At 65.8% G+C, this 26,302-nt stretch overlaps 3 protein-coding genes across 9 annotated transcripts in view; 1 reads left to right on the top strand and 2 right to left on the bottom strand.

Moving 5' to 3' along the window:
* Positions 1-318: 318 nt before the first annotated feature.
* Positions 319-13,279, top strand: UNC5A (unc-5 netrin receptor A). Its single transcript, XM_086758517.1, has 16 exons — positions 319-436; positions 8,240-8,461; positions 8,596-8,739; positions 8,815-8,918; positions 9,043-9,223; positions 9,338-9,505; positions 9,696-9,860; positions 9,937-10,125; positions 10,618-10,917; positions 11,011-11,098; positions 11,184-11,352; positions 11,439-11,672; positions 11,792-11,941; positions 12,019-12,183; positions 12,277-12,455; positions 12,665-13,279. Exons 1-16 carry the CDS (start codon positions 319-321, stop codon positions 12,828-12,830), a joined length of 2,742 nt encoding a protein of 913 aa, XP_086614643.1. The 3' UTR covers positions 12,831-13,279.
* A 64-nt stretch (positions 13,280-13,343) lies between these two features.
* On the bottom strand, positions 13,344-18,822 carry HK3 (hexokinase 3). The gene is made up of 19 exons (XM_086758515.1): positions 18,714-18,822; positions 18,218-18,269; positions 17,978-18,140; positions 17,504-17,652; positions 17,222-17,341; positions 17,010-17,105; positions 16,810-16,909; positions 16,540-16,723; positions 16,212-16,367; positions 15,864-16,097; positions 15,470-15,774; positions 15,253-15,392; positions 14,988-15,107; positions 14,816-14,911; positions 14,594-14,693; positions 14,283-14,466; positions 14,040-14,195; positions 13,633-13,866; positions 13,344-13,525 (listed from the first exon to the last, which is right to left on the bottom strand). The coding sequence occupies exons 1-19, from the start codon at positions 18,803-18,805 to the stop codon at positions 13,390-13,392; spliced, it is 2,817 nt and encodes a 938-aa protein (XP_086614641.1). The 5' UTR covers positions 18,806-18,822; the 3' UTR covers positions 13,344-13,389.
* Positions 18,823-19,411: 589 nt separating this feature from the next.
* Positions 19,412-26,302, bottom strand: part of UIMC1 (ubiquitin interaction motif containing 1) — a 38,973-nt gene continuing 32,082 nt past the window's right edge. For 2 of the 7 annotated variants that reach the window (XM_086758726.1, XM_086758727.1), the window contains exons 10-13: positions 23,634-23,712; positions 21,987-22,107; positions 20,338-20,401; positions 19,412-19,918 (exon numbers count right to left, since the gene is read on the bottom strand). In XM_086758726.1, the coding sequence (XP_086614852.1) occupies positions 19,662-19,918; positions 20,338-20,401; positions 21,987-22,107; positions 23,634-23,712 (521 nt within the window). In that variant the 3' untranslated portion in view covers positions 19,412-19,661. Of the gene's footprint in view, positions 19,919-20,337; positions 20,402-21,985; positions 22,108-23,625; positions 23,713-26,302 lie in introns of those variants that run through there. The other 5 variants (XM_086758728.1, XM_086758730.1, XR_015260095.1 and 2 more) reach the window with 5 other exon arrangements.

Raw genomic sequence — 26,302 nt, 5'->3', positions numbered from 1 at the left:
GCGGACCCCCAGAACTGAGCCGGGGGGGGGGTGTGTGGAGTGCAGTGGGGGTGCTGGGCGGAGGGGGGGGCGGCGGCGGGGGCGCGCCCAGCTGTTGCGCCGTCCCTTCGGCGGGCGGGTCCGCGCTCACCGCCCCGCATTGGCGGCGCCCGGGCGGAGCGGAGCGGCGCGGCGGCGGGCGGCAGCAGCAGCGGCGGGGCCGGGCCGGTGGCGGTGGCGGGGCCGGTGGGGCCATGGCCCGCTGAGGGCGCCGCGGAGCGCGGCCCGCCCTGCTCCCTCGCCCCGCGCCGCGCCGCGCAGCGCTCCGCGGGGCGCGCCATGGGTGCGCGGCCGCGCCGCCGCCGGGCCCCCGCCGCTGCCGCCGCCGCCGCCGCCACCGCCGCCGCGCCGGGGCCGCTCGGTGCCCTGCTCGCCGCTGCCCTGCTCGCCGCCGCCGGTGAGTCACCGCGCGCCCCCGCGGGCATCGGGGCGGGGGGGATTGGGGAGGGGGGCGCGGCGGGGACCCGGCACCGAGCACTGGGCAAGGTCACCCGGGGAGCGGCGGCGGGCGGGCGTCCTGCGGGGAGCCGGGTGCCCTGCCGGGGATGGGAGGGCCGTTCCCGGTGCGGGTACCGGGTGGGGGGGTGTCCCTGCCCCACGGCAGGCACTGCTGCGCCATGCCCACGCACGGCCGCACACGCGTGCCCAGCCGAAACTGCCCCGGAGGCTGCTCGCACTGGCGGGGGGGGACACACACTCGCTCCCCGGGACCCTGCCAGGTCCGGGCACGGGTGTCCGTAGCGGACCCGCTCCGCGCGTGGGGTCCCTGCCCCACGCAGGAGCTCCCTGCCGCACGCACAGCATCCCTGCCCCTTGCACGGGGTCCCGGCCGTCCCCAGCACACGGGTGACCGTGGAGAAGGGGATAACCTGGACGGGAGCTGTCACCCCGCGGGAGTGACAGTGGGAGGCCGTGGCGTGGGGGGTATGCGGGTCTGCGTCGCTGTTGCTGCAGACGCGGACCGTCCGGAGCCCGGCAGCCCCCGGCTCCCCCCGCCACCCCACCCCACACCGGGCAGGACCCGGCGGGTGCGGGAGCGGGCAGCGCTGGACCCCAGGGGCTGAGTGGCACCGGCTGCCGGGCTGGGGGTCGGGGGACCGGGGGCAAGCGGCTAGTGCCTGGGGCTGGCGGCGACTGGCAGGTGTCACGGCAGCCTGGAAGTGGTGGCTGCAGACAAAGGACCGGGCTGGGGGCGGGGAGCTGTGCGGGGCTGGACGTGCGCCCTGCGGGGGGCCCGAGGGGGGGACACACGCACACCCCTCCGCCCCGCGCCTCCCGACCCTCCTGCCGCCACTGGAGACGTCCCCGAGCAGGCACCCAGCCCCCGTGCTCCCCGCACCTGTCCTTCCCGGCCGGGCACCCCGGGGACCCCGCGCTAGCAGCATGGCCCCGTCTGCGGGCGCAACTGCAGAGCCGGCACAGCAGGTGGGCACCCTTTGGGTGCAGGGGACCCCGTATGCGGGGTGCTGTGGGTACCGACCCCCAGCTGGGCATGGCGCGCTGCTGTCCCCGTGGCACCCATGGGGCCGTGGTGACCCACGGATGGAGGTGGGGGACAAGGGGTGCGCCAGGCCAGCCCACGGCAGCTCTGCGGCGAGAGGTGTGGGGGGCCTGGCAATGCCAGCGCTGGCTCAGGGCAGTGCGGTGCGGGAGCTCGTCCCTGTCACTTGCTTGGCAGGCAGTTCACAGCCAGCCGCGGTGTGACTGAGCCCGGCCACCTGCGTGGGCCACTGGGCACAGATGTGGCAAAGCTGGGCCTCTGCACACTGGGTGCTGCTCCAGCCTGGCATGGCACGGCATGGCATGGCACCCCTTCCCCGGGGGCATCGAGGCACAGGCTGGGTACAGGGAGAACCCGGGTGTTCGGGCAGAGGGTCCTTGTCTGCAGCCACAGCCAAGCGTCCCTGCTCTGCTACCGGTGCCCGCAGGAGAAGGGCGAGAGCAGCAGCGAGGGCTGGGGCTCGTCCACGGGCAGCAGTGCAGAGCGAGGATCCGAGTCACAGGGGCTGCCCCGCTCCATGGCCGCGTTGGTGGGTGGGCATCTGGGGCCGCCAGTGCCAGGCCCCGCAGCACCTTCTGCCTCAGGCTGGTGCTCGCCCCCGTGAGCGTGACCCACACTGGCTCTTGCCCCAGCTCCTCTGGCCGAGGCTGCGGGCTCCGCTCTCACTGCGTGTGAGCCACATCATGCCACCAGCTTCACCGGGCTGCCAGAGACCCTCGGGCTCCAGTGGGCAACTCCCAACCACTGCACCCAACGACTTGGTACCCCACAGCCTGGCACCCCAGGTCACTGCATCCCATCAGCACCCCACAACCTGTGCCCGGCTGAGCACCGGTTCCTCCGCAGGGCAGGGCGGTGGGCAGGGTTGGCGCGCGTCGGGCGGCCGGGGAAGCTGCCGAGCCGGCTGTCAGCGCGAGCGTGCGGCAGACGCAGCCCGCCCAGGGCTGTTTGTTCTGGCTCGGTGCCACGCGGGGCTGGCACTACATCAAACCGTGCGGAGCCTGGCAGGTGCTTGCAGGAGGGGACCGGGGCGCTGGCTGCGTTGCCAGGGTCTGGGCACTCCCAGTGCCACCTCACGGCCATGGGTGCAGCTGAGCATCCATCCTGCCTGGGTGGTCAGCAACACTCGGGACCACCCCGGGGCTGGCCGTGGTGCCCGAGAGGTGCTGGCCCAGGGACTGCGTGCTGTGCATGTCCCGCTGTGCCCTGCCCTGCACCCAGGGGGGCACCCTCGGTGCCAGCACCGCTCCGGCTGTCAGCACCATCGCTACTCCACGCGGCACGTGTCTGCCGCAGGCAGGCTGGGGCGTGCTGGCTCTGGACGGTGCAAACCGGCACCTCATCCTCATCCCAGTCAGGCCCGGTTGCCCATTACCCATTGGCCCAGCTGCCTGCCCCCTCTTTGGGTGCTGCTCCTGGGTGGGTGTCAGCTGGATCACAGCTCGCCCCAGCTCCCCCAGACCCTGCCCAGCCTGGGGGCTCCCGTTTGCAGGATGGGGGGCTCGGGTCCCAGCCCCCTCCAGCCAGCCTTTGCTGTCACAGGGTTTTGGGGTGCCGGGGCTGCCGTCACCACCGCGTGCCACCCGTGGGTGGGAGGAGGAGAGGCCATGGGGCCAGATCCTGGCACCCAGGACTGTTGTATGGCCGGAGGGGCCCTCCTGACCCCCCACCCATCTCTCCCGCAGCTCTGTCGGGGACGCGGGGCTGAGGGTGACCTTGACGCTCCTCCCAGCGGGGCCAGGGCTCGCCGGGTGCATTTGCTCTTTGCTGTCAGTTAAAGGAGAGCCAGGAAAGCTGCTTGGCTCCCAGGGCTCGGCCACCAGCGCCAGCCCGGGCACATGGGGCTGGCCCAGTCCCATCCTGTCCCCCTCACATCACTCCAGTGCCAGGCCGGGCTGGGGGAGTCAGCCACCAAGCCAGGGCCAGGATGGGACCCTCTCTGCATGCAGTGCTCTGGTTGCTGCTGACGGAGGCTGGCGCGGCTTGGCATGGGTCTCGTTGGTTCTGGGGGGGGGCTGTGGGGCTCAGCAGGCACCCCATGTGTGTCATGGTGCCCAGGAATGGGTGCCCAGGAATGGGTGCCAGGGCCGATAGCCCCCAGGCAGGCAGAGGTGGTCCTTGGGGAAGGGCTACCACCCCCGGCTGCCTTTGCTGGCACCGTTGCCCCCAAACCCGGGGAAGCGTGGGCCAGGCTGGGGCTGTGCAGCCCCCTCGATGGGTGCTGGGGTGAGGTGAGGGGGCAGCCCGCCGGGAGCCCGACCCGCCCCGGCACATGCTAATTGCATGTAATGGGGAGAGCTTTATCAGCTCAAATCCATAATTAGGCAGCTCCATTGTCATGCAAACCCGCCTGACTAATTCATTCATAACGAGCCGTAGCTTAATCAGCACCCAGACTCTGCCACGTGCTCCCCGGGAGACCGGCACCCTCCGGACCCCTGCCGTCCCCACCCAGCCTCTCCCGTGACCGTGGGGCTGGCACACGTGGGCCACACGCCCTGGCTGGTGAGGACGCACGGAGAAATTTGGGACATGGTCCTGCGGCAGGCAGGGGCACCCCCGGGGGCACTGTGCCCGCTGGAGCGTGGCGGATCCATCACCGCTCTGTGCCCGTCGTCGCGTGGGCCCTGGTACTCGCCGTGCGCCAGCCTGGCCGGGAACCCAGCCGTGCTGCCCGGCGTTGGCATCCCACCCTGCTGGCCCCCTGCCTGGCCGGCGCTGGCACCTGCACCCAGCTGGCGTCACCGTGGGGGCTGTGTGGGGTGGGAAGGTGGGTGCAAGGGGGAGCGTTTGGCCATGGCCGGATGCTCCAGGTTGGAGCAGCTGTGGGCGGTGCCAAGCGATGCCGCGGCCCCTGGCTGGGGGTCTCCCAGGGGCTCATCACGGCTCAGAGCCAGCCTCTGCCAGCAGGATGGTGCCCTGCTCAAAGCCTCAGACAAGTTTTTTGATGGCGGCGAATCGTGCCAGCTCCCCTCCTCTGCGCCCCGCGGAGAGCAAAGTGCCGGCAGTGGGGACCCCTGCGTGCGGGGCAGCGGGCATGGCTGGCACCCCCAGCTGCCCTGGGCACGGCTTGGCATCCTCTGCCCTCCTCCTGATGCCCAGCCTTCCCTTGTTTAGGCCAGCACAATCAGCAGCAATTATTGCTTTAATTACCTGCTGCTGGGGCGCAGGCCGGGCGCCGGCGAAGTGCAAGGAAATCTTTCATGTTAATGGCGCACCAAGCCTGGCACGGGCAGGATGGATGGGGCGCCAGCTGGGATTGAATCTGCCGGCTGCAAACCCCGCGGGGATTCGGGGAGGTCACTGGAGGGGGGCACAGCGGCAGAGGCAGGTGCTGGCATCAAGGTGCCCATCCCACCACAGGGACCTCCGGGGTGGCAGGGGTGCGGGCAGGGGATGGGGGCAGAGGGAGGCCGGGGCTGGCTCGGTGCCCTGCCAGGGGTGGCTGATGCACGGAGCCCAGCTGGGCAGCAGCGTTCGGGGCGGAGCGGTGCCATCAGAGCACTCTGCCTGCCCCCTCCCAAGGGCAGTCGTGCCGAGCGGGCACACACCGGCGTGCCGGTGCCCGGGCTGGCCTGCCGCAGCCTCCAGCGTGCGGCCTCTCTTCGCCAAGAACACGCTGACCTTCCCGGCGTCTCCCCGCAGCAGGCACCGAGGCGCCCGGCGTGCTGCTCTCGGCATCGCCAGCGAGCGTGGCACTGGCATCGGGGGCAGAATCAGTCCCTTGAGGACCAGAGGGACCAGGCTGGGGGGGCACTCGCTGGCATCTAGTGGGTCCTGGCAGTGCCCCCCCCACACTGGGCAATGCAGCGTCCTGCAGTCGCTCCCTGCCCAGTAACACCAGTACACCTGGTGTTTCTGAAGCTGGGGGCCAAGGCGCTACAGTGAGGGGCTGTGTGACCACCCAGGGTGGCAGCGGCTGGGGGGCACAGGGAGCAGGGGGAGCTCTGTGCATGGGGAGGGGGTCAGGAACGGCTGGGGGTCCTGCAGGGACTGGGGTGAAGGTGAGCGCTCAGAGCCCATTGTGGGGTGCACCCAGCCCCTCTGCACCCCGAGGCGGTGCGGGAGCCCTGCTCCCCAGCAGCCTGCCCCTTTGCCAAGCCTGCCGACGTGCTCGTTAGCCCACGTGGGCGGGGGATAATTGATAATAAAGCCCGGCTTAATGCACTGGCTTTACTGGCCGTGATTTATCGGTGCTGGTTGCAAACCGTGCTCCCAATTACCCCTTTGGCTGCTGAGACGGCCGCTGGCCAGGGCTGTGCCCCTGTCGCTGTCGCGGGGGGGGGGGGGGGGGGTCCTGGGAATTAGTGGGACTTCAAACCCCACTGTCCCCCTGGTCTCTGTCCCCCCATCCCCGCCAAAGTTCCCCAGTTCCCTTCGCCAAGGTGACATAAGCATCTCGCCTGTTTCCATGGCAACGCAGCGGCAGGTGAGCGGCGAGGCCGAGGCGGTGTGGGAGCCTGCACGGCGCTGCCCACGGGGTGCCCACGCTGCACCCGCGCCCAGGAGCTGGGGGTGCCCACACTGTGTAGGGTGTCTGCGGCGTGGGGGGGGCATGGTGCATGGGGGTGTCTGCAGGGGGAGGGTGCCTGCGGAGTGTGGGGCAGCTGCGGGGTGTGGGATGCCCGCAGGGCGTGGGGCACCCACAAGTGCGTGAGGTGTCTGTGGTGTTTGGGGTAGCCGTGCTGCGCAGGGTGCCTGCGGTGCATTGGACGGCCACGGGATGCATGCGGTGCCCACGGCGCATGCGGTGCCCACGGTGCATGCGATGCCCATGGCACCTGGGGTACCTGTCATGCATGGGGTGCCCGTCGTGCATGGGGCACCCACACCACAGCCCCTCCACTCTCTCGCCGGGGCTCCGGGCCGGCTCCGGCCTCCTGGCCGTGCCACGTGGCTTTGTCCATGACGGCACCGCAGCGCAGAGCCCCACCGGTGCCCAGCGTGGTGCCAGGCAGAGAGATGGCATCTCCCCGGCTCTGCCGCTTGCTGCGTCCCCCCAGCTTCATTTGCTGCCCATGGTCTCACCCTGCCCACAAGGCACCCGATACCCCAGGGAGCTGCGGGGGGGGGTGCTCCGTGCCCACCCTGCCTCCTCCACCCATCGCTGCTGGCCGCGGGCTTCCCGTGCCTCCGCTCGGCCGTGACGGGTAGACACGCAGCTTGGCCACCGCTGTATTCGTTTCCTGTGTGATTAAAAGGCCGATCCCCGCAGCACCACTTGCCTGTTCACGTGGCGTGCCCACCGCAGCCGCGCGGGCGAGAGGCAGTGGTGGAGCTGTGCAGTGCCAAATCTGGTGTTTAATAAAAAAATCGGGCTGCTCTCCTGCCCATTTCAGCCCCCTGGCTGGCACAGCCCCACGTGCCAACGTGGGCACCCAGGGTGCCCGAGTGGGAGGCGTGGCAATGGGAGCCAAGGGTGCTGCAGCGAGCCGTGCTGCAGCCGGCGCTGGAGGTGGCACCACGTCGGGGACCGCAGCGCCTGTCCGCACTGTGACCCCCGGGGCTGGCCCTGGGCTGCGGCGGGGGGGGGTCGTTAAACCAGTGAAATATGAAATGCCTGTGTATCCCCGACAAGGGTTTTAATTAAATTAATTGCCAGCGACATTGTAAAAGTGCTGATGGGGTAATAACCAGCGCGTTATGGTGGCCGTTTATCTTCCCTGCGTAAATTAGCTGCTGCACCTTGCCCGTCCCAGCGGGCATCGCGGCGGGCTCGCTCGACGCCTGCTCCCTGGCTCGCAGGGGCCCGATCCGGCTCGGGGAGCGGCGGGACCCAAAGCGTCCCTGGGGACTCAGCCAGGGCCCGAGGGACCCCAGCGTCCCCCCGTGTGCCCGTCCTCGTCCCACAGGCGGCTGTGCCAGGCTGAGGTGGGCACCGGTAGTGGGGGTCCCGGTGGCTCATGGGGGGTTGTTGCCAAGGAAGGCACTTAATTACTGCGCATTCCATCCCATTTAATTGCTTATTAAATCCTAACCAGCCAATTAGCAGCAGCAATTACAGCTTCATTCAGTGACACAATCACTATTTTATCGTTTGTTAATCAAATGCTTATTTAGGGCCGTGGTTTATTAACTCTTTCCGCAGCGGGTGCTGGCGGGGCGGGGGCAGCAGGGGTACCCAGCCGTGGGGGTGCACTGCAGGACCACGCCACATGCCATGATGCCGTGTCCCCAGCGCAAAGCTGGGGGATGCCTGACCCCTCGAGGGGCGCGTGTGCGGCCCTGAGCCGCCCTAGCCACACCGGGGACGCTGGGGACAGCCAGCCCCCGTGTGCTGTGCCTGCGCCCGCTCCCGGGTGGGTACCAGCAGCGCAGGACGGGGCGCTTGGCTGTGTTCCCCAGGGCGCGGGGCACGCAGTCTGCCACTTGCCCTGCACCCCTGTGCCACGCCAGGCTGGCACCTCGCAGTGTGCTGGGGAGGGGGACAGCGGGCGCCCCGGGAGGCGTGAGCAATGGCCCTTGTTGGTCACACTACATTTCCTTTTCATTAGCACTAAGTGCGGACATGAGGGATCGGCGCGGGTTCAGCAGGCGCAGCCACGGCGCGGCTGCTCTCCCTGATGGATGGCGGGGCTGGGAGGGGGCTGCCACATCACCGGCAGCGGGGCACGGGGCTACCGGCACGGGGCCACGCCAGGACGGGCGATCGCCCAGCCTGGGCACGCTGGAGATGGCCGAGCCCCTGTCTCCCCACAGGTGCTCAGCAAAGCGCGACCGTGGCCAACCCCGTGTCTGGCGCGTCCCCGGACCTGCTGCCGCACTTCCAGCTGGAGCCGGAGGACGTCTACATCGTGAAGAACAAGGCGGTGAGCCTGGCCTGCCGCGCCACCCCTGCCACCCAGATCTACTTCAAGTGCAACGGCGAGTGGGTGCACCAGGGCGACCACGTCACGCAGCACAGCACCGACCGCGGCACCGGTGAGCGTTGGCAGGAGGGCCAGCACCAGCCCCGGTGACGGGGAGCCACATGCGCTGCTCTCCAGGGGCTGGGGCTACAGCTGCGGGGACCGTTCCCCGTGTGCCGGTGCTGACGTGTCGCCCACCGGTGGCAGGGCTGCCGGTGATGGAGGTGCGCATCGAGGTCACCCGCCAGCAAGTGGAGAAGATCTTTGGGCTGGAGGAGTACTGGTGCCAGTGTGTGGCCTGGAGCTCGTCGGGCACCACCAAGAGCCAGAAAGCCTTCGTCCGCATCGCCTGTGAGTGTCCGCGGGTGCCCAGGTGGGACAGGGTGCTGGTCCCCGCCGCCCCCCTTCACCTCTGCGCCTCCCCAGATCTGCGCAAGAATTTCGAGCAGGAGCCGATGGCCAGGGAGGTCTCCATCGAGCAGAGCATCGTGCTGCCATGCCGCCCTCCCGAGGGCATCCCCCCTGCCGAGGTGAGCCCCCACGGTCCAGCCGGCCAGGATGCAGCTGGGGGTGCCCCTTGCCCTCAGGGACGCCATGGGTGCTCCCCGAGGGGGTGGCCCAGCCTGGCACCGGCGACATCCCCATGTCCCGCAGGTGGAGTGGCTGCGCAACGAGGAGCTGGTGGACCCGGCGCTGGACGCCAACGTCTACGTGACGCCGGAGCACAGCCTGGTGCTGCGGCAGGCCCGCCTGGCCGACACCGCCAACTACACCTGCGTGGCCAAAAACATCGTGGCCCGTCGCCGCAGCGCCTCCGCCGCCATCATCGTCTACGGTATGGCCCTGCCGCGCCTGTCCCCGCCACGCTGCCCTGGTGTTGTCCTACCCGTCCTGTCCCTCCCCGCGTCCCCCGCCCCGGCGGGGCGCTGACGGGTGCCTCTCCACCCAGTGAACGGCGGCTGGTCGACGTGGACGCAGTGGTCGGGCTGCAGCACCAGCTGTGGACGGGGCTGGCAGAAGCGGAGCCGGACCTGCACCAACCCCACGCCCCTCAACGGGGGGGCTTTCTGTGAGGGCCAAAACGTGCAGAAAACCGCCTGCACCACCCTCTGCCCAGGTACCCGCCCTGCCCAGGGCACCGCTGCCGCCCTCGCCGTGCCGATGCTGCACTCCCCGCTGCGCCCATCGCAATCCCTGTCCCTCCCGGGGTGTCTTGTCCTCCCATCCCGCTGTGTGTCCGACTCTGCCGGCCCCGGGGCAGGGGAGAGGGCTGGCAGCGGGGCGCTGACCCCCGGCTGTGCCCGCAGTGGATGGCGCCTGGTCGGAGTGGAGCAAGTGGTCGGTGTGCGGGGCCGAATGCACGCACTGGCGCAGCCGGGAGTGCTCGGAGCCGGCGCCGCGCAACGGGGGCCGGGAGTGCCACGGCCCCGAGCTGGACACCCGCAACTGCACCTCCGAGCTCTGCAGCCACGGTGAGCGCGGCGAGGGTGCCCCCCGGGACGGGCGGGCGGGGGATGCTCGTGGGTGCTGACGCCCTGCCCCACGCAGCCGCCGGCGGCGCAGAGGACGTGGCGCTGTACGTAGGGCTGGTGGCCGTGGCCGTGTGCCTGGTGCTGCTGCTGCTGGTGGGGGTGTTGGTGTATTGCCGCAAGAAGGAGGGCCTGGACGCCGACGTGGCCGACTCCTCCATCCTCACCGCCGGCTTCCAGCCCGTCAGCATCAAGCCCAGCAAGGCCGGTGAGCGAGGGCTGCGGGGACAGGGCTGCGCTGGGACACGGTGTCCCCTGGGACCTGGGGGCGGCCATGCCCCTGCGGGGACCCTGGGCAGGGGCTGTGTGCCCCGTGGGGTCTCTGATCCTGAGTGGGGGCTCTGTGCCATGTGGGATCCCCGACCTAGGGACAGGGACGCTTTTTCTTAAAGGCTCACTGACTGGGGGGGGTCGGTGGTTTGTGTCCCACAGGTCCCTGGCCCAGGGTCTGTGCCGTGGGCTGGTACTGCGTGGTCCGGGGACCCCAGGGGTGGCTGTCCCTCACGGGTCTGTGCCACGGGGCAGAGGCTCGATGCCCTTTGCACCCCCAGGGCTGGCTGTGCCCTATAGGGTCCTTGCTATGGGGCAAGTGCTGTGTGCCCCCTGTCCCCCAAGGCCGGCCGTGTTGCCGCGTTGCCGGCAGGGACCCCCCCCGTCCCTGCCGTGCCCCGGCGCCACGGCCCCCTGCTCTGTGCCGCAGACAACCCCAGCCTGCTCACCATCCAGCCCGACCTCAGCACTGCCACCATGACCTACCAGGGCTCGCTCTGCCCGCGCCAGGACGGCCCCACCAAGCTCCAGCTGCCCAACGGGCACCTGCTGAGCCCGCTGGGTGCCGGGCGGCACACGCTGCACCACAGCTCACCCGCCGCAGAGGGTGCAGACTTCGTGGCCCGGCTCTCCACCCAGAGCTACTTTCGCTCCCTGCCCCGTGGCAACACCAACATGGCCTACGGCACCTTCAACTTCTTGGGGGGGCGGCTCATGATCCCCAACACAGGTAACGGCGAGACAGGGACAGGGTGCCGGAGCATCACCCAGTGTTGGCGGGTCCCAATGGGGCTCACTCCCCTACCTGCACCCCCCCACCCAGGGATCAGCCTGCTCATCCCACCCGATGCCATCCCACGGGGGAAGATCTACGAGGTCTACCTGACCCTGCACAAGCAGGAGGAGGTGAGGTAGGTGCCATGGCCAGGGTTACTGGGGCTACTGGTGCTGCCGGGGGATGTTGGCACTGCTCAGCCGCCCCTGCCGCTGCCCCAGGCTGCCCCTGGCCGGCTGCCAGACGCTGCTGAGCCCCATCGTCAGCTGCGGCCCCCCCGGCGTCCTCCTCACCCGCCCCGCCATCCTGGCCATGGGTCACTGCGTGGAGGCCAGCGCTGAGAACTGGAGCATCCGGCTGAAGAAGCAGTCGTGCGAGGGCACATGGGAGGTGGGTGAGCGCCCGCCACGGAGGGCTGTGTTTGATGGGTTTGGGGTGGGTGGGATATGCCCAGGGTGCATCTGTGGGTGCCGCAGGACGTGCTGCAGCTGGGCGCCGAGCCGTGCACGGAGCTGTACTACTGCCAGCTGGAAGCGCAGGCTTGCTACGTCTTCACGGAGCAGCTGGGACGCTTCGCCCTGGTCGGGGAGTCCCTCAGCATGGCGGCCTCCAAGCGCCTCAAGCTGGTCCTGTTCGCGCCGGCCGCCTGCCCCTCGCTCGAGTACAACATCCGCGTCTACTGCCTCAGCGACACCCAGGACGTCCTCAAGGTACCGGGGCTGGGGGGGGCATCCCCCTCCAACACCGCCCCCGTCCCGGTTCGGGGTGCAGGCAGGGCTGGGCTCCTGGGGTGCGGCATCTCCTGCCCGACCGCTGCCTGTGCCGGCAGGAGGTGATCCAGCTGGAGAAGCAGCTGGGGGGGCAACTGATCGGAGCCCCGCGGGTGCTGCACTTCAAGGACAGCTACCACAATCTGCGCCTCTCCATCCACGACATGCCCAGCTCCCTCTGGAAGAGCAAGCTCCTCGCCAGCTACCAGGTGAGGAGCCTGGCCGGCGGGTACGGAGGGGTGACCCTGCCACTCTGACCCCCCCCCCACCCATCACCCCCCCACAGGAAATCCCCTTCTACCACATCTGGAGCGGGCTGCAGCCCTTCCTGCACTGCACCTTCACCCTGGAGCGCCTGAGCCCCAGCACCTGCGAGCTGGCCTGCAAGATCTGGGTCTGGCAGGTGGAGGGCGACGGGCAGAGCTTCACCATCAACTTCAACATCGCCAAGGTGAGGGCAGGGCTGGGCGGGGGGCCGTTCCTGGGCTCCTGGCACCCCCAGGATGGGCTCACATCTCCTCCCCATCCCGGTGCTCTCCCCTAGGACACAAGGTTTTCGGACTGGCTGGTCCCCGACAGCGAGGTGGGCGCCCCAGCCCTGGTGGGCCCCAGTGCCTTCAAGATCCCCTTCCTCATCCGCCAGAAGATCATCAGCAGCCTGGACCCGCCAGGCACCCGGGGAGCCGACTGGAGGACGCTGGCCCAGAAGCTCAACCTCGACAGGTGACCTGGGATGGGGCCCGCAATGGGGATGGGGACAGGGTGGCATGGTGGATCAGGACGAGGGGCCTTCTGGCCTCATCCTGCACCTATGGATGGATGCTGGAATGCTGTGGGACCCTGGGAGCGGGATGGTGCCCAAGGTGAGGCCAGCACGGGGCAGGTCCTGGGGTGCGGAGCCCTGACGTGGTCCCTCTGTCCCCCTCCTCCAGCCATCTCAGCTTCTTCGCCTCGAAGCCCAGCCCCACGGCCATGATCCTCAACCTGTGGGAAGCGCGGCACTTCCCCAACGGCAACCTCTCGCAGCTGGCCGCCGCCGTGGCCGAGGTGGGCAAGCAGGACGGTGCCCTCTTCACCGTCTCCGAGGCCGAGTGCTGAGCACGGCGGTGGAGGGGGCCCAACTCCACTCCCAGGCGACCGGTGCGATGGGGCGGGGGGGGCCCTGGCCGGCCCCTGGGCCCCTGCTGCCCCGCGGCCCATGGGGAAGGCTGCCCAGCTCCCTTGTGAAAGAGGGATGCCCGTGCCCCACGGCGGCCAGGCCCCCCACAGCGCTGCAGCGGCAGGGCTCAGCCTGGTCCCAGGGGTCCCGCAGCCCGGTGGCAGGGGGCCAGGGGGGCACTGGGTGTGCGTCGTGCGTGCGGTGCCGTCGTGCTGTCTGCGTGTGGGGCCGGGCAGCCCCGGGCCCCGTGCCGTGTTGTGTAAAGACCGTTTTTTTAATTCTGTATTAAGTGCATTCAAGTATTTACACTTGGCCTTATGTACATAGCGGTGCCGCGGGCGGGGGGTCTGCCGGACGTGAATGTAAATAAATTCGATATATATTGCTACGTGGGGCTGTGCCCGGCCATGCGCTGCCCCACCCCCCTGCCCCATTTCCCCCTCAGGAGCCGGAGGTGCGGAGCAAAGCACTTTATTGGGGTGACAGCGCTGGCTGTCCCTAGGACTCAGCCTTGCGGCAGGCCACGGCCGCCACGAGCGCGGCCCCTTTCCCCGAGCCGTCCTCCGACCGCAGGAAGGTGACGATGCAGTTGGGCGCCAACTCCTGCAGCATCTGCTGGAGGTGCTGGGAGAAGCTGGGGAGACAGGAAGGGAGGGTCCCGCCTCAGCCACCCCGTGTCCTCCCCAGAGCCCTGTCACAAGGCAATGGGTCCCTGGGGGTGCCACCTCTGGCCCCACTCACCGTGGGTGCATCTTGTACAAGGTGCCGTCCACCCCCACGGTGACGGCCAGCCGGGTCAGGCCCCGATTCTCCCGCATCTTCTCCACCACGGCGGCCAAGCCGGCAGCGCAGAGCTGGGCTGCCCGCAGGGACACGGTCTGGCACACCTCCCGCACCAGCCCGCTGTCCTCAAAGCTGGCCTGGAGCTCCAGGTCCTGCAGGATGCCCCGTACCTGCCGCAGGGCCAGCCCATCGCTGCCCCAGACCAACGGTACCGTTAGCACTGCCGTCCCCATCACTGTCCCCGTCCCACAGGGTGGAGGTGGCATCACCCTGCATGCGCCGCATCAGTGTAGCCCCTCTCCCGGGGCTCTGGCTTCATACCTCCCACCCTGGGCTAAGGGAACGCGCCAGAACCCAGCACTCACATCTCGATGGTGGAAAGGAACTTGGTCTGGAAGATGTCCCTGGTCTGGAGCTTGGGGCAGGGCATGCCGCGGAAGAGGACCTCTTTCTCCACCAGCGCCAGCAGGATGTGGCGCACGATCTCGCCCAGGTACATGCCGCTGATGAGCTTCTCAAACCTGCCCCAGGCACAGACAGCCCTGGCAGCTTAGCTGTGCGCAGCCGCCCCCGCCCAGCCCCCTCCCCGCCCCGGAGCCCTCACCCACCTCTGCTTGCCTGGGTTGATTGTTTTCTCATCCACCATCCGGTCAAAGTCGGTGAAGATGTCGTCCAGGCAGCCGTTGTCCCCGAAGGCCCCCCACTCCATGTTGATGCACATGCGGCCCTGCTGCCCGTCCACGGTGCCCACGTTCCGCATCTCCTCCATGTAGCAGGCGTTGGTCCCTGTCCCTGTGGGCCCCGTGCTGGTGTCACCCCCACCACAGCCCTGGCAGAGCTGCCTGGCACCCCATGGCCAGGCGGAGTGGGCTGGTGGTGAAGGGATGGGAGACCCCCTGGGTGCAGAGCTGCTCCTCACCCACGATGAGGCCGATTTCACATTTGGGGTCGTCATAGCCACAGGACATCATGGTTCCCACCGTGTCGTTGACCACAGCCACCACCTTCAGCCCTGAGTGCTGCCAAACCGGAGACAGGGACACAGGCGGCTCCGTGGGGCCCAGCCCGCTCCTGCAGCTGGTGCCACATGGGTGTAGGGTGGCACCCCAGGGAAGGGGACAGGCCCCCAGCACTTCCCTACCTGTTTGCGCTGGGCAGCCTGCCGCAGCAGCTGGACCACGTCCTCCCCCACGCAGCCCGAGGCGCTGAAGCCTTTGGTCCAGCTCAGCAGCACCGCCTGCAAGAGAGATGGGACCAGTGCCTGGAACCCAGGGACCCTCCCCGTCTCCCCGGGGCCGGGGCCACCCCCTCACCTTATCCAGGCCCAGCTGCTGGCAGGGGAAGGAGAAGGTAAAGCCGAGTGGCAGGACTTGCTCTATGAGCTCCTGCTTCACCTGGAAGTCCACGATGCACTCAACGATGTGGTCAAAGAGCTGCAGAGAGAGGCCACGGCCTCAGGGGCCCAGCTGGGGCGATGCTGCGGGGGTCTCCCAGCCCCCTCCCGGACCCATGAGCAGCAAGCAGGGAGGCAATTCCCACCCCTCGCCCTGTCCCTGCACCACAGGTCCTCAGCCTCACCGCCTCGCCGGTGCCCTGCGTGATGGTAGTCGGGATGATGTAGATCTCGCTGGCTATGCGGATGCTGTCCTCCGCCACGCGCACCACCAGCACTCGGAAATTCGTCCCCCCCAGGTCCAACGCCAGGAATTCGCCTCGCTCTGCAAGGAGCCAGCACAGGGCATCAGCCGGGCCACGACCTCCCTGCCATCCCCTTCCCCAGGCCCCCGGCCCTCACCAGTGCCGTCAGGCGTGCCACAGACGTAGGTGGGCAGCATGCGGACAGAGGATTTGGCATTGGTCTCCTGGCCCAGCCCCAGCTCCATCTCCCGCCTCATCAGTCCCTGGACGCGCTCCAGGTCGGCGCGGCTGAGCCGCAGCGGGGCCAGCAGCTGGTCCACCTCACGGCGCTGGGCTGCCACACGCAGAGCCACCGCTGTCACCATGGCCGCCCCCCACCCAGTCCTATCCACCGAGGGCAGGAGGGTGACCGTGCACTGGGGGACCAGCAGCCCGGTCACGCTCTGCAGGATCTCCCTGAACCTGCCAGAGGAAGAGGAAGATGGCGAGGGCGGGGTGTGAGGCTTCCCACTGGGGTGGGATGCTGCCAGGAGCCCCGTGTCCCTCCTCACCTGGTGTAGCCCTGGTACAATTCACCATCCACCCCCACGTTGACCGCCAATCGCTCCAGCTGCCGGCTCTGGCACATGTGGGTGAGGATGGCAGCCAGCCCAGCAGCGCAGAGCGCGGCGGCACGGCTTACCACCGCCCGGCAGATTTGCTGCACGCGGCAGCAATCCCGCTCGTTCGGCTGCAGCCCCAGAGCCTCCAGAGCCTTCCTTGCCTCGGCCATGCCTTCCTCGCTGCTGCAAGGGGGAGAACAGCGCTGGCTTAGGGAGCCACCGGCTCATAGCCAGGGACACCCACCCGTCACCCTCCTTCCTCCCACCCACAGCAGCTCCTGGTCCCCAGATACTCACTTGATGATCTCCAGGACCTGTTGGGTCTTGAGCACATCCTTGGTCCTCAGGACAGTGACACTGCTCCCAAGGAAGAGTGCTCCCTCCGCAGCCAGGGTGGTCAGCACGTGCCGGACAATCTCCCCCAGGTATAGGCCGCCCACCAGCTTTTCAAACCTGTGTGTTGAGAGCCCAAGCCAAGGGTCAGTCGTTCCCTCCGACACCCCTTGTCCCTTTGAGAGCACTCAGGAGCATCACAGGGGGCCATGTGCATGTCGGTGGGGCCTGGCATGCTCAGGGATGGACAGGGAGCCCCAGGGAGTCTGCCCTCGCTGCGGGGTGGGAGCACCTCTTCTTCCCAGGGTTGGTGGATTCCTGGTCCACGCGCTGGTCGTAGGGGGTCAGGACGTCGCTCAGGGTGCCATCGTCCCCGAAGCAGCCCCACTCAGTGTTGACGCACATCCACCCACTGGTTTCCACCGCCATCTCCACCTGCTCTGCTTGAGCCATGAAGCAGCTGTTGGTGCCCGTGTCTGTGGGGAGTGATGGGGGTGAGTACCAGCGCAGCCCTCCCCCCCCAGCACCCACCACCCTGGCATATGGGGTGCCCGCTGCTCACCCATGACCAAGGCGACCTCACAGGGTTCCCCTGCCCTGCTGCAGGTCGTCATAGTGCCCACAGTGTCATTCATCAGGGCAACGACGTCCACGTGGTGGAGCTGGCCGGGGGCAAAGCGAGAGCATCGTCAGCTCCTCTGTGGGGGCAACTCCCAGCTGGGTCCCCCCCACCCCACGGTCCCCCATCCCACGGCCCCCCACCTCCTGCTTTCTGAGGGCGGACTGCAGCAACTGCACAACGTCCTTCCCCTCCACGTCGCTGCAGCTGAAACCCTTGGACCAGGAGACGAGTTCGGCCTGCGGAGAGCACATGGGTGAGCTGTTGGCTTCTGCCACTGGGCCAGCTCCAGTCCCCACCGACGAGGCACTGGGGAGGAGGTGGCCGCAGGGCACAGACGTCCCACTCCACTCACCTTGTCCAGCCGTGTCTGCCTGCAGCTGAAGGGGAAGACAAAGCCCAAGGGGAGGCGATGCTGAGGGCTGCGGATGTCCACCAGGAACAGGCGCACGCGTTGTGCAATGAAGTCAAAGAGCTGCAAAGGCAAGGTGACCGCCTGTTCCCCCTTACCCAGCACCGCGGCTGCGGGAGGCAGGGGAGGCAGCCTGAAGCCCCAGCACCAACCCAGAGCCCCGCCGAGCCTCCGCGGCGCTGGGCAGCCCAGCACCAGCCCTCCTCCGCCATGGCCTCCTCATACCTCTTCCCCCTTGCCCTGCATGACATTCGCTGGCAAGTCGAAGATCTTGTACATCACTTGGGGGCTCTGGTTCCCGTCACCCAGGAGGGTCACCCACAGGGTCCGGACATGGTTCTGGCACAGCTCCACCACCAGTAAGTCGCCTTTCTCTGCAGAGGAGCAGAGGTGGTATCAGGCAGAGACCTACCCTGTGGCAGATCTCTCAAATCTGCTCCTCACCCTGTCCCAGGGACAGTCACTCACCCATGGGGGAGGCTCCTGAGGGCCTGAGACCACCCCAGGGGCTGAAGGAACCGACTCCCAGCCTCTACCCCTGCGCTGGGGACTGGCAGAGGCAGCACGAGGGCAGCTTATGGACCCCAGAACTGGCTGGAGACTGGTGCACCCCTCCCCAGCACCCCCAGGGCCAGGCCCAGCGAGGCACACGGGGCTGCGGGTAGCAGAGCAGCCCATCCCCAGGCTGGGCTGTCTTACCGGTGCCATCGGGCATGGAGCAGAGGTAGGTGGGCAGCATCGGCATGCTGGCCTGCGCGTGGGTCTGGCAGCTCAGCCCCTCGTGCATGGCCTGCAGCATGCGGCTCTTCACCGCCCGCAGCGTCTCCAGCGGGATGGTGAGCGCCAGCAGAGCTTGTCGTACCTGAGGATGGCCGGTTAGGGCAGGCCTGGAGGGCAGGGGACGCCTCTGGCGGGGTGCGAGGCAGGGAGAGGCCTTACCGGGCTGCAGGCGGCACCCTCATTCTGGTGACCAAGCTGGCTCACTGGGGACCTGCGTGGAGGGAAGCGGTGTGTCACCGCAGCAGGACAGGACAGGCGTCTGCCCGCGCCCAAGCACACACAGTGGGGCTGGGGGGGGGGGGGTCTGTCCCTGGCCGTGCCTCCCACCTCCCCTCTGCGTCCCAGCTCCACGGGGCTGCAGTCACAACAGCATCGGCATTTTCCAGCGTCCTCCCATCGCAGTCGGGACGCGGCAGCCGGGAGTAGAGGGGGCAGCTGCGCCCCACGACGGCGAAGCGGCCGGGGGCTCTGGGAGAAGTGGGCTGCCCGGGCCTCGCCCTGCCCGCCTCTCCCCTCCACCTGCAAGAGGCCGGAGGCTGGTCTCTCCCCTGCCCGGGGACGCGCAACACCCGGGGATGCCAGGGGGAGCCAGCTCAGCCCCATCCCCGTCCCCAACCCGGCTTCGCTCGGCCACCGCAGGGCCGGAGCCGCTCACCGGTTGAGGGCGGGGCGGAGGGTGGCGGGGCTCTGCTCCCTGACGGCCCTGCGGTACAGGGGCCGGAGGCGGCGGCGGTCAGGGCTGGGCATGGCGGCGGGGTGTCGGGGGGGGGCGGCGGCGGCGGGGCGGGGGGGGACCGTTGCTACAGCCGCTGCCGTTACCGTTGCCGTTGTCCTGGCAACCGAAGCAGCGCCCGCGGGCGCCCCGCCCCGCTATTGGCCGGCCCGCCCCGCCGCTGAACCCCGCCGCGGCCAATGGGCGCCCCCGCCGCAGGGGCTGCTCCCGCCCCGGGCCGGGCGGCATCGCCCCCGTTCCCTAGCAGCGCTTGGAAATTTAAGTCCGAGTTTTAATCAGCTCTGCATCAGCTCGTCCCGTTAATTAAGCAGCACAGTGATGAGCCCCCACCCCCCTCGCGGCAGGGCAGGAATGCTCCGGGGAGCGGGGGGACCCCCAGGGCCCGGGGCTCCGTGCTGCCCTCCAAGCCCCCGGGAGCCGGAGCGGGCGGAGCCCTGGGGAGCGGGCGCACGGCAGGCACGGCCCGGCCGAGGAGGGCACCGAGGACACGGCGGCGGTGGCTCCACCGGTCCCTGCAGCCCCCAGCCCTCGGGAAATGTGATTTTGGACGCAGCAGCTTGCTGTTCCTCCTCTCCTCCCTCCAGCGCCTCCCATTCCCCAGAGAAAGACAGCACAGCTCCTCCGTGTTGCTGCAGTTTCATAAAAACATACATAAATATATTTCCATTTCTTTAACAGAGAGCGAAGCTGCACAGGCACCTACAAAACACACAGTCACTTCTCCACCCAGCGCTCCCTGCACGGGTCGTATAAAACATAGAAAAGGGGGGTGGGAGAACAAGGCTGCGGGTGAAGCAGGGGTACGGTGCCGCACAGACCCTCGCCGGGGCGCGGGGAGCTGCCGGGGGGGGGCCTGTGGCATCACCAGCCTCAGAACTTGCGCTTTCTCCGGCGGCAGCCTTTGGTCTGCTGCTGGCTGCCCAAGCGAAGAGCTGCGTGCGGCTCCAAGTCCACCACGCAGTCCGTGGTTTCCGAGAAGGAGATGGCAGGTGTGGCAGAGGAGACGTCAAAAGGAAGGTGCCGAAAGGACCTGGGGCTGTCCCCCGCCGGCCCCTCGGCTCCAGCTGAGAGCGCGGGAGGGGATTCCTGGTTTCCTAGTCCAGGGAGGGGTGTCCCCGCATCATCACCTGCAACAAGAGCACACGTCAGCCCTGCGCAGTCACCCTCCTGCGTGAGCCACAGGGAAGGGGAGAAGGGTGCTGCTGAGAGCGTTTCTCCCCACTGGTCTCCTCCTGTCCTTAGGCTTGTGGGGGGAAGCGCCGGCAGGCAGGCAGGCAGGGAGGGGAGCACCCTGCCACCCCCCCAGGAAGCTGGACATCTTCGTGCAACAGCTCAGAGCGCACTCCTACCCCTGCCAGGGCTCAGGCAGGGATGGCTGCAGCCGGCTGGGGGATGACAACCAAGCCCACAGCCTCCTGCTCTGCTCAGGAAGAGCAGACCCCTTCAAGGGGAATTTGCTGTCCCGGTACAGCCCAGGACCGCAAGCGGAAAGCTGGGAAAGGGCAGCCCTGACACAGCCAGGCAAGCACAGAAAGCAGCTTCCCACCTGCAAACTTGCTCTCCGAGAGCTCCAGCATCCTGAGGAGTCCCCTGTCCTGCTTTCCAATGTCCTGCCAAGGAGAGGAGAACCACCATCACGGTGCTGCCAGGAGGGAACCCCACAGCCGGGGTGTCCCCGTGGCCACGTGTTCCCCCAGCCCACGGGGTTGGGCTGGGCACAAGTGCTGCATTTCTCTGCCACAGAGAAATCTGGGCAGCCGAGGAGGCTCTGCCATGGCTTGGGCACACCTCCCAGCACTGTGCCTCCGAGGGCGGGCCCTGTCCTGCTCTGTCCGAGGGCACAGGGAGGGAAGGCCTTCCTCCAGGGCACAGCCAGATAAGGAAGGAACATCTCGTGCCCCCTCTCAGCCCCTGGGAAGATGCAGCCATGCTGGTCACGCAGGCGAAGGGAAGACCACCTGCCCTGGCTGCTTTGAGCCTTGCTGGCCTAGCAAAGTCCCCTCTCCTGGTTGCTCCCTGCCGCCAGAACTGCTCAGAAGGCACTGGCGTCCCAGATGCACAGTTGGAGCTGCACAGCACCCCAAAACGGGCCATGGCAGGAACCCGAAAGCCCAACAATGCCACTAGGAAGCTTTCCAACAACCCAGCCCATGCCCAGGCATGACCTGCTCCCCACAGTGAGCTGCCACCTCACAGAGCCTTGCCCAGCCATCCCAAAGGGCCACCTGGCTCTAGCACCTTTCCCCCACACCCTGTGCCCATGCCTGCATGCAGGACCCCGCACGCCAACCGGCTGTGGGGCGCAGGGACAGGGTCAAACAGGCCCCACAGAGCCGGTCACACGCAGGAGCAGCCGTGCCCTGCAGTACTCTGAACCACACAGCGCTTGGCTTTATCCCAGCCAAAATCATCAACCAGAAATCTCATCATTTGCATCTGAATCCCCAAAGGGCTGAGGCCTGTGATGGATTTAAGGGATTATACGAAACTAAGACATCATGTCGCATCTTCATGCTGAGAATCACATTTCTGAGTGCAGGCAAAGCCGCAGCACTAGGGCTCTGCTCACAGAAATCAGCAGGGAGGCCTGGAAGGACCCTCTCTGCGCTCCCTTGGGACCACCACAAGCAGGGAAACGCACGGTGGGGACCAACACCTGGCGAGTGACTGTGAGCCAGCTGCTGCCCACACTCCTGCCTCCCGCACGTCCCACACACCTGGCACACCTCCACCACACTCGCTCCCCCATGTTTCTCCCGGAACGCTACGCTTTGCTGCTGGCACCGAGCGGTTCCCCCTGCTCCGGCTCTGAAGCCTTTCCCATGGGAGAGGGCTTGTGGATAGAGCCAGATAGGCTTGTCATCCTGACGCTGCCCTCCAGTCCATCTACATTCAGCCGAGGAAGCCTGCAGGACGGAGGCGCGCTGCCTGGCAGCGGGACAGCCCTGGCTGCCTGTCTGCTGGAGAGGTTACTGGCAGCTCCGCTGGATTAGCTCACCCCTGGGACCGGTCCACGCTCTTGCAGAGCATCGCAGGAGGGAGGGCAACAAGCTCTCCGGCCACAGCAGCCCACAGGGACAGGCAATTCTACACCAGGTCAGCTCATCCCGTCAACCAGGGAAACTGCTCCTGCTGCCAACCCAGCCCCAAACCCAGCGCAAAGCAAAGGAGCCGGTCTGCAGGGTCGCCCCTCACCTTGGCACTTCGCAGCCTCCTGGTTCCCTGAGCTTGCCTAGCAGCCTGAAGGCAGCTGTCCACGTGCCTCTGATACTGCAGCAGTGGCACCAGTGACTTACAGAGGTAGCACTTCTCACACCTGCCAGGCAGCAAAGGACAGAGCACTGCATTAGGATTCACCCTGCACCGGGCTCCCAGCCACCAGCCGTGACTCTCCTCCTCCAGGTCATGCCACACCACGGAGAAGACATGTCACCAGATCGGGTCTCGCTCAGTGGGGTCAGGCCGGCACCAATGGCAAGGACTGAGTGATTATCCGTTTTCCCTGCCTGCTCCTCTGTACCCTGCTGCTGCAGCAGCGGGACGGTAATCAAATCTGCTCATCTAACTATCTCAAACACCGCTGATTTCTCCCCAGACATAAAGCACCCTGTCAAAATCCACAGAAATGAAGTGCGAGGGCTTTGCAAAGGGGAGTTAAATTCTGCCTGAAAAGCAAACCAAGTGTGTTAAATCAGAGAGACATTTTACCAGGGCTGGATGAACTTGTCTGACTAGTAAATCAAGTCTTTCTCTGTGCTGTCTCCATTTTACATCCTGCCATGTTGGGAGAGGAATGCAGAGCACGGGCTCCTGCTGGGGAGCTGGCACAGCATGTTCCTCAAACCCCCTCATTTCTGTAGAAGATGCCCGGGCTCACGAAGGACAACTGAGTGCTCTTGGGAAGAAAATTCTCCTCTGTGAAAGGAGATGAAGGTCAGGCGTGGATTTACACAGCTACACTGGCTTCTAGACCAGCTCTCAGTGGGGACAGAACCGTGCAGAAGAGGGCACTGGTTCCTCAGGAGGGGAGCTATTCAGGAATGGACCATCTCCAAGGAGAGAGGAGCCCGCAGGGACCAGCCACAGCAGCGTTGTGTTCAGTTTGATAAGCAGTGCTCTCCTAGTAAAACTCACCCCGGGCTCTAAAATGCACATGGAGAGCCCCCATCGAATCAAACTCTGCAGCACTTTCCCCGTATTTTCTTTCCAGTCAGTGCTGATTACCCAGATAATGTGTCTAAACAGAAGCTGTCCTCTCTATAATTAGCCTAATTCCATTAGTGATGTTGCCATCCACTGTTTGTAACAGCAAAATTGCTTCCATAGCAGGGATTTTACTGTCAGATCCTCCCTTATGATGCTTTGTGTGGGTGGCTGGAGGAGGGGCTGCATGAGAAGAGATTAAACAAAGCCACTGCTATTCTGAAAGTCTAATTTAATTAAGAATATCACTACAGGTGCCATGTTGACAGCCTCCCTGTCCTACCCTCTTCTTATCCCTGGGTTACCAAGCTCCAATCTCCCATTAGAAACCGGCTGAGTTGGCACCATTTTAGCTACAACTCCCCCCACAGCGGCCAGAGATCACGCACCCCTGACCCACCATGGCTCAGGCTGAAAGGAAATCAGCGCAAAAATAAACAATCTGAGCACAGCAAACACCTCTTGCTTCGGTATAAATATAGCCAGCACTGCAACAAGAGGCACCGAGCGCAGGCAATTTCTTAGGGAGACATTGCTGCAAGGCCAACGGCCAGCATTGATACAGGAATAAAGACATCCGCAGGCAAGCTAGAACTGAAGCACAGAAACAATCTTGGAGGAGCAAGCATACCTACTTACTTGTCAATGTCTAAGGACGTTGGGCTGCTTTCACCACTGGCAGCTTTACTTCTTGCCTCTCTCCGACGCCGGGTGAGCACTGGAGAAAAAACAGAAAGGGTTACCTGCCATCCACCCCAAAAGCATCCCTACACCACGTCCAAATGCAACAAGTTTCAATCGCTTCCACTCAAGGCTGCAGCAGAAGTGACAGCAGAGGCAAAGAAATACTGGAGTGGGATGGGCAGGGTCTTATTTTCTGCAGAAGAGGTATAGCTGGCCAATTCTCCTTTTTTTTCTGGAGTGATACTGAAAAAGTTACCTTCCTCAAACTCAGAAGCCAGCCAACCATTTCACACTGTACCTTGTCTTCTGCCAGAAACAGCTGGATCAACAGTGTGCAGTTTACAGTCATTTTAAAGCCGACGTGCAGCAGCACAACAGCCTGGGAGAAGAGCTGCACAGCTGCTCCAGCAGCACAGCACTGCTCCCTGCCAAACTCAGCGCCTGCGCCTACCGCAGCGGAGGGAGCGCGGAAACTGCGCGCTCCGGGGGAAGGCGAGCCGGGGCGGGGGCTGTGCGGAGGCACCAGCCCCTCCGCAGACGTGGTAGGAAGGCCAAACCTTGCTGGGGAGCGATGCTGGAAAGGGAAAGTTACAGCCATCAGCCTAGACTCGCTGCTTTTTCCACCGCCCATGTGAAACGGGGACGATGGGTACTATTGTGCGCATACAGCCCTGCGGGGCCTCTGGATGAAGATCTCTACCAGCGCCAAGCATCAGTGGTGCTGCTCTCCAGCGGCAGCAGGGAAGGGCCCGCTCCGACACACGCAGGCAGGCAGCAAGATCCCAGCTGACCAGCATGCCGATGACGGGTCCAACAATTTCCCTTCCTTCAGCTAAGCCCCAGCAGCCTTTCCAAACCTGCTCTCCAGGCATCTGCGGGGAGCGTGTCAGAGCGTTGTTTCTTTCAGTCGAATTCCTCTCAGCGTATTCCTGTTGACATGCCACCAGCAAAGATCCTCGGGGAACGTATCCGATAGCTTAGCTTGCTTCACCAGGGATGTTCAAGGCTTCAGCTCCAAAACAGATGTCACAGTAGGTACTGTAGGCAAGCTGGCTAAGGGGACAACGCAGGGAGCTGTTTTACAGCCCAGCAGCATTGCTCCCCATACTCTCCTAGGAGAAAGGCCTGAATCCAAGGTACAGGCACGACGAACCTGCTATTGTTAGCACATCATCTGTGACAAAGGGATGCACAAAACTTTGTGCAGAACAAAGGGAATCCTTCAGAGTTTCAGCAAAAGCCCATTTCCAGAGCGTTAGGAACTCCAATATCTATCCACGATGCTGACACAACACAGCCTTTCCCTTAGGAGCAACCACAGATCTGCAGCCACGACCAGCAAATGCACTGCGAGGTGCTCAGGAGCTGGTGGGGCTGACGGGAGACATCCACGCCGAAGAAACAAGCTCGAGCGTTTCCCAGGCTGTGGGTATTGTCTCACAGGCCACGACCGACACCAACAGCCCATTTCTCACAGGCACCGAAGTGGACGTCTCTCTAACTCAGCCTGGCCCAGATTCGAAGCGGCAGCCTGACGAGGAGGACCGATAACCATGGCCGCCCCCCAGGCCACCCAGCCTCCCCCCAACTCGGCTAGCACATGCACCTGACAGCGTGGTGAAAGCTGCTCTCCAAATCAGCGTGCACTCGTTAATATTCCTTTAACACAATCTCGGGAACCTTGTGCAGCAGCTCAGGTGTTAATCAGTTCTATTTTCTTCCAAAAGCAGTGAACACATCTGGCATAATGGGCCCATTAGAGATGTCTGGGACCAGCTCTGCAGCTGCCCAGGGGAAGGCCCCCAGCTGTGCTGCTGGAAGCAGAGGCACAGGAGAGGAAACAGGGCCAGCCGTGTGACAGGTGCGACGAGGCAGAGCGGAGCCAGCCTCCTCCCTTCACATCTTCTCAAATGCTGCCAAGACATGCTGGCCACCTGCAGGAAGGGGGTTCAGAACGTGGGAAAACACTTGCCGTGGGGAAAATCCCCACCACAGAGCAGTGCTGACCCGCTGTGTGACGAGAGCCCTGTAACTCTCCCAGACGCAACGCTCTTCGCCGGGTCAGACACACTCCGTAGCCCGAGAATGACCTTTTCTCTAACTTGGCATTTCTTCCGGTTGACAAGTCATCCTTGGCTTGCCTGGCTCCAGCTCGCATCCCGGGAAAGAGGAGCAAACCCTCCCCAGCACGGCCCTGCTATCAGCACCCCCACCCCAGGCACCTCCTGGGGCTGCCAACTGAGGTCAGCACATGGAGCTGCGAGGCCACAGTCACCAAGCTCCTTGCCTCGCTGCTCGACCCACCCGTGGTTTGCTGCACCAGCTTCCTCCCCATTCCCATTACTTTTTGTGTAGGATCCTGTTAGTGGCAGGCTCGCCACCGCCTCATCCTTTTTCAGAAGTGACGAAGCTTTCCTCCGCACCCGCTCCGTTACTCTTTCTGCTGTATCAGTACCGCTTCTATTGATGTCAGGAGCTTTTTAACAGTGCCAGCGCTGCCGCTGAAGATTGACAGCTGCATCAGGTTGCATTCAAGGCTTTGCGAGGAAGGGTTGTACCAAATCCTCATTTTCCTGGCTCACTTGGGAACTGAGAGGCTGGGAGATGTGCAGGCAAGAGGAACA

Source organism: Chlamydotis macqueenii, chromosome 14 (assembly GCF_036417535.1).
Source record: "Chlamydotis macqueenii isolate bChlMac1 chromosome 14, bChlMac1.mat, whole genome shotgun sequence".
Classification (NCBI taxonomy): domain Eukaryota; kingdom Metazoa; phylum Chordata; class Aves; order Otidiformes; family Otididae; genus Chlamydotis; species Chlamydotis macqueenii.
This window is presented reverse-complemented; position numbering and strand designations above follow the sequence as displayed.